Genomic DNA, 6969 nt, shown 5'->3' with positions numbered 1-6969 from the left:
AATAAATAAAGTCAAAAACTAAAGGTGAAATCAGAGAAAATTAAGGAAAAATCTATCAGATCAATTTGTAGAGATCCAAAGCGAACAAGAGGACCTATATAAGGAGATACAAGTGTATATCAACTCTACAAAGAGAAAGAACATATTTTTAGAAAAAAGAGAGTTTTTGTTTGGTGGGTGATTTCTCACTATTTGGTAAGTATAAGTTTGAGGGGAGAATCGATTGGACAAATCTTTTTTTCTCGGGTGAGTGATTTATATTGTGAAATTTTTTTATCAGTAGAATTCATTGTGAGAGAGAAAGAAATTCAGGGGGAGTTTTATCTATGTGTTGAGTGCAATTCCAACAATACATGAGTTGTACTTGACTATTTTTCTCAATTGAATAGAACTTGTTAGTTTTCCATTTACGTCCAAATTTTTTCAAACTTCATCTTTTAATTCTTCAAAGTTCAAACTAAATTTGATATCAGAGTTGTGATTTCTGTAGCAGAAGTCTCACCTCTAAGAGTTTTAATATTTTTTTTACCGTCTAGAAATGAAAAAAAGGGGGGAAGAAAATAGTGTAGATAGCGAAGTCCACGTATAACCACAAAAGTTTTATACGTCAAACAACTCGACTAAAGGTTAGGAAGATAACCCTATTTTTACCCTCTCTCTCTCTCTCTCTCTCTCTCTCTCTCTCTCTCTCTCTCTCTCTCTCCATATATTAAATTTTGGATGACCCTACCACCTCGTGGTTGGATTTTTCATACACGAACATACACACAAATATGGACATACCCATATATACACACATATATATAATAAATGGAATTAATAATATGATAATATGTCAACGGTTTTCGTCTGGACATGAAATTAGAACAAGTCAATCCCGGGGAATTTGACCTCAAAAGGAAATACCAAAGCTGGTTTTTCTCTTTTTTTTTTTAAAAAAAAAAAACCATTTCTCATGATTTCAACCTCTCTTCCACACGCGCACGTATAAATACATAAGACGCACACCACCCGAAACCACACATTCGATCATCAAACTCTTGTTCTATTCATCTCTCAATACATACATACGTATATATATATAGATTCGTGTTTCTTCAAGAACGGAGATCAATCCATCAGGTATATATGTGTGTCTTAGTGTCAATTCGATCTCGTGCATTCGTAATGCATGGATATTTGATCTAAACGACGCTTTCACCTTCAAATTCCTCGATTTTGTCTGAAAACAACCGTGTTTCTAATCGTCTGTACGTACAAATGCCACCCCGGCGACACATTTATTTGCAGGAGCCTATACGTTGTGTTGTCTGTAACATAAAAAAAAAATGTCACCGTCTATTATGTCTGAGGCCGAGGAAGGGAACGACAAGTATCAAAGAGGAGTGAAATATCTTTGTGACAAAGGCTTAACGAAAGTGCCGACAAAGTACATATTGCCCGAACCCGACCGACCCATCTTCCGAAATTCCGACAAGATCAAACGCAAACAAAATCTGAAGCTCCCCGTCATAGATTTCGTCGAATTGCTCGGTCCGAACCGCCCACAAGTCCTACAAACCCTAGCCAATGCCTGCGAAACCTACGGTTTCTTCCAGGTGAATTCTCCATCTATAATTCCCAATATTGTTTTGGTAACCGGGTATCCTCAACCAAGACCCAGACTAATCGCGGGGTCGAGAACCAGCTATATGCTTTGAATTACAACGAGAGAATCCACAATCTACGGTTTGTGTATATATATATAGATATTGGCCTATATATGCACAAGAATAACCGAGGGGGCATATATACATATTTTGCAGGTGGTGAATCATGGGATTGAGGGAGATATAAGCAAGAACATGATAGATGTGTGTAAGAGATTCTTCGAGCTTCCGTACGAGGCGAGATCCAAGTACATGTCGTCGGACATGTCGGCGCCCGTACGTTACGGAACGAGTGTCAATCAGAATAAAGACAATGTTTTCTCTTGGAGAGATTTCTTGAAGCTCTTGTCTCATCCTTTGCCTGACTATCTTCCTCATTGGCCTTCTTCTCCTTCCGATTTCAGGTCAAAATCTTCAATGCATTCTTTTATTATTTTAATTTTCTTTCATATATCTAAACAGATTCTTTGCATCTGAAACAAATCCTTGTGAATTTTGGGTCTAAATAAATTCATCAAACTTTTCTTTTATGTTATTTTAAGATAAAGAGATTCTGTGAATCATGAACGAAATCTTTATAAAGTTTTTAACCATACTATCATTTACAAAAATAAACAAAATTTTGTACAAATTAAAAACATATTAAGAATAATAAATTTGTGCATGTGTATGGCGGCCCATATGAGCTGAGTGGGTAGAGCTATAGGTTATAGCTTAGGTGTTACCAATAATGAAATAAATAATAAAGAAAGAGTCGGATTTACACAAATCATATTATAATATATGGTCACACACGGTCTACCAGTCACGTTATTCAAAAAGAATTCAACTAATCAATCGAATATATTATTTCACATCAACGCAATAATCATTAAAACCAATTTTAAATTAAATTAAAATTTTTAATTTGCATTTTCTAAATAATAATTAAAAATATAAATGAAACAGGAGTTTGGCGGCTACCTACGCGAAAGAGACCAAGCACTTGTTCCACATGATCGTCAGAGCAATCCTGGAGAGTCTCCACCGTACGGACGCCGGAGATTCGCCGGGAAATTTCTACGGCGATGGAGATGAGGCGGCGGAGGAGTTGGAGGAAGGGAGCCAGTTGGTGGTGGTGAATTGTTATCCGCCGTGTCCGGAGCCGGAGCTGACGTTAGGGATGCCACCTCACTCTGACTATGGTTTCTTGACTCTTTTGCTTCAAGACGACGTCGAAGGCCTTCAGATTCTCTCCGGCGACGGCGATTGGGTCACCGTTGACCCGATTCCGGGATCTTTTGTGGTCAACGTCGGCGATCATCTCGAGGTTATTTATTTCTTTTTTCCATAATTATATAAAAATTTTAGACTCTATAATTAATGATAAATAATTTAATTTTTAAACTATTAAATTTTATTTTAATAGAAATATTAGAAAAACAATGATATTGTCAAATTCAATACTATTTTATAAAAATGTTTGTCAATAGTACTATAAATAGTAACAGTTATTGTATTAAACTAAATACTCATTTTTATTAAAAAAATTAGTCTAATAGTAAACTACAATAAAAAGTCATAATAATAATAATTATTAAAATAAATACATGGAACACTTTTCCATCTCTCTTATTACACATGCTAAAACATCGCAGCTGAAGTTACATATTTACCAAGGCATATCAGGTCATCTACAAACCCATATATATATATTGTGTGTGTGTGTATATGATTTTTTTGGCATCATATATAATAAAAATGATTTTTCATCGAATCAATCTTTAGTTTACGTTTCTGATTCTTACAATTCATCATAGTGCTTATGACTTATGTTTGAACATTTTTCAATAATTTGGTGTAGATATTCAGCAACGGGAGGTACAAGAGTGTGGTCCATAGGGTTTTGGTAAATTCATCAAAGCCTCGGATATCGGTGGCTTCGCTTCACAGTTTCCCGATGACTTCAACGGTGAGGCCGTGGCCTAAGCTCGTCGGCCACTGTAATCCGCCCCGCTATATGGCCACCGATTTTGCCACTTTCCTTCGTTACATCTCTTCTTGCGAACCCAAGTGGAAGAATTTCTTGGAATCTCGCAAAATTCATCCCACATTATGAAAAACAATTATCGGTCGGACCAAATATCATCGAAAATAATCAGAAATAGAATATGATTTGAATAAAATTATGAACTTTATGATGAAAAGAAGGGTTTTTTTAGGGTATGAAATCCTAAATCCGAGTAAGCAACGACGTTTTGTAAAGGATAAGATATTGCCTAACCATTTTTTTTTTGATATACCATGAGGTGTATTGAACAACGTTCAACTATGAACCGACATATTTAAGTCTTATACATTCAATCTAATCTTTATTCGTCCCTAGTGCACGAAGCGGTAAAGAACTAGTCTAAAGGTTTACTCCATTCCCAGGACAGGGTTTGAATATGTGAATTCCTGCAAATCTAAATCTGAATCAGGTTAATAGTTTTTTTTAAATGGATATCCACAAATATTTGAATAGATTTATTATAAATAATTTATACACTATATATTTATAATATTTTCATAAATATAATTATTTTTGATTACATAATTTCTTATTCTTCAACATTGTCTAAAAAAACTAAATTTATTATTATTTATATGTCATCACCTCTCTCATTGTCTCATATTTTTACCAGGATTCATTCATCTTTATAAATATATCTTTCATTTCTTTAAAAATTTACATAAATATTATTGTTTTTTATTAAATAAATCCGGATCTAAATATTCACAAATATTCAGATATTGTTCCGGATATTCAGTATTCTTAATAGTTGTAAAACTCAGAATCCAGATACAAATCTTAAAATGAGATATCCGAACCTTTCGAACCCAAATCTAAATACCCAGAATTTTTTAAATGTACGACACGTGTTCAGCTCTAGCAGTCAAAACTGTAACGCCCGAAACCCGCATCCCGCAATATGAGTTGCGTCACATGGACAAGTAAAATAAAATCACATTTCAAAAAATCCGCGGGAACTTAAAACTTTTCTTTTCAGAGTTAGCGGAAGAAAACACTCGTATATACATATATGATACATTATTCGCAGTTATAATTATACATAACCGAGTGGTAGTGATAAAATTATTACAAACCGCGAAAATCTACCACCGATAATACAAACCGTTTCCCAGTTATAAATGTATCAAAATACGTAATTATACATGATAGGTAGATGTGCACTGCCCAGGTCTCCGATGTCCGCTCCTCGGCTACTGCTGCTCACGACCTGAAACGTTGCGTAACAACGTCCTAAGCTAATTGCTTAGAGAGTGAACTCGGGCGTAACCCGGAGTTTCATTCTCATGGTGCCAGGGAAAGCACATTCATATATATATATATATATACTAGTATTCTAATAAACAGGAATTGAAAACATGGAAGTCACAGTAAGCATGCAACAATCACAATCAAGTCCGTACGATAAGTTGCAGGACAGAGTCCGTCAAATCGTCTCTACGCGCACCATGCGTAGATAATGTACTCCCCATGTGCATAGCACAACCACCTCTCTCCTCGGAATCCATCTACTCCGCAACCACTCGGAATCCGGCATAAGTATCTGTTTATTTTTCTCCGTCCGAACACATCACCCCATCCTAGTATCGATGTCACCTCTCGATACTAGGCGTGTCACCCGACTCCGGCATTGATGTCACCTCTCAATACCGGAGCTCACCAGACGCCGTCTACAACCGACGCCATCGACTATAACGAGAGAGCCCATCGCTGCAACTCTCCCTCGCCGACCATCCCCGCAGAAATACTTGTCAAGTTCGGGTCCAAACCTGGCAGAGTAAGTCTGTACCACCTCCTCGGGAGACCCCAATCTACCCGAATCTCAGGTATATGATGCCCTGTTCCTCGAGATACTCATATCCCGGGGTCCGCTCCGTCGCTAGCGGAAACGTTGGCGCGGTTCCAAGAACCGTGTGTTCCTCGTCCCGCAATAGTACCACTACAATCGGCTATCCACGCAAGTCATCGGGGTGCCCATAACCGTCCGATCGTTCGGACGTTGGCGCGACCGTATCATCGCCACATTCACAATCATATCCCATATGGGTGGCAACCGACCCGGATCGGATGGCTCATAGATGGGACGCAATCTCGCAATCATCGTGCATTCATTCACAAACGCCCGTTTCTACAATCACGCGCTAAACGTTAATCCGAACTCTTCCGAATTAACGCTAGTGTCATGTCAGCTACCCCAGTCGCACGCATTTATATAGTTTATTTACTATACATGCATTTACGTTTGTGTAGTCTTTTATATTTAATTATATATTTTCTTTCAGTCTTTTCATCGATATTACCGAATTGTACCTCCGGTATGACTTAGTTGGTCCCCGTCCGCCCGGATAATCAATTCGGTTCATTCCGTAGTTTTAACCTCACCTGTTATTCATTTTGGGTCCAGACTATGTGGGGTCCGGTCTGGCCCGTATTTCTGGTATATTTTATATTTTTCACTTTTTCAAAATTTGAGCTGGGGTAATACTAGGTCCGTCTTGTTAAATTTTTCAATTTTCTACGTGTTGAATTTTCTAGGTTCCGCTACTCTCTTTTTTTTCGGGTTGGTCTGACCTCAGACCGACCGGACTGATTTTTTCGTCCAGACCGATCGGTCTAGACTACGTAATTTTTTGTCTCGGTCTAATTTCGGTCTAGACCGATCGGTCCAGCCTCTGGACCGGTCGGTCCGGACGTCATCTTCAACCTCAGAATTTCGGGATTTCTTCTGCAACCCTAGACCGGAAGGTCTGACCTCTAACCGGTCGGTCTACGCTTTGGATTTCACCAAAATCACACAAACAAGCTCGATTTGCTATGGGTAATTCATCAAAACTCATAAAATTTCATATACAACAAGAATCACGCAACAATTTCGCACGAAACACACAAAAACCCAAAACCACATGTTAATGAACTTCCGAATTAAACTCGAATTCACTCACCTCGGGTTAATCCCGTGCTCTGTATGTTGAATGGGAAGCTTGGTGAAGCCCTTCGTGCTCTGTAGAAACCGAATTGGGCGTTAATTTCGTGGGTTGGAGAGGGAATTTCTCGGATTTGCAGAGAGGGTCGATTTTTGGAGAGATTCTGAAGAATTGGAACGATAGAGAGGTTAAGAAGGCACGGATTCGACAAATTCGGGTAGGAATCGAGCCCAAGGGTTGAAAAATCTGAGTTTTGGTCGATGATTGACAGAAAAACGTCGCTTTCGGGTCGCTTTTTGGCCGAAAATCGCGGCTTTCCCGTCTGCACAGCGTCTGGACCGGTCGG

The 6969-nt window shown here is 38.3% G+C and overlaps 1 protein-coding gene across 1 annotated transcript; it reads left to right on the top strand.

The window, feature by feature from the left end:
- Nucleotides 1–1031: 1031 nt before the first annotated feature.
- On the top strand, nucleotides 1032–4013 carry LOC104827505 (protein DMR6-LIKE OXYGENASE 1). The gene is made up of 5 exons (XM_010560682.1): nucleotides 1032–1122; nucleotides 1291–1598; nucleotides 1806–2053; nucleotides 2598–2958; nucleotides 3493–4013. The coding sequence occupies exons 2-5, from the start codon at nucleotides 1329–1331 to the stop codon at nucleotides 3745–3747; spliced, it is 1134 nt and encodes a 377-aa protein (XP_010558984.1). The 5' UTR covers nucleotides 1032–1122; nucleotides 1291–1328; the 3' UTR covers nucleotides 3748–4013.
- The last annotated feature ends 2956 nt before the right edge of the window (nucleotides 4014–6969 follow it).

Source organism: Tarenaya hassleriana, unplaced genomic scaffold (assembly GCF_000463585.1).
Source record: "Tarenaya hassleriana unplaced genomic scaffold, ASM46358v1 Cleome50, whole genome shotgun sequence".
Taxonomy (NCBI): Eukaryota; Viridiplantae; Streptophyta; class Magnoliopsida; order Brassicales; family Cleomaceae; genus Tarenaya; species Tarenaya hassleriana.
Note: the sequence above shows the minus strand (reverse complement) of the source record. Positions and strands in the feature narration are given on the sequence as shown.

Coding starts and splice junctions, on each gene's coding strand:
- LOC104827505 (XM_010560682.1), top strand. CDS start 1,329: ATGTCACCGTCTATTATGTCTGAGGCCGAGGAAGGGAACGACAAGTAT. Junction 1,599..1,805: donor AAACCTACGGTTTCTTCCAG/GTGAATTCTCCA, acceptor CATATTTTGCAG/GTGGTGAATCATGGGATTGA. Junction 2,054..2,597: donor TCTTCTCCTTCCGATTTCAG/GTCAAAATCTTC, acceptor TAAATGAAACAG/GAGTTTGGCGGCTACCTACG.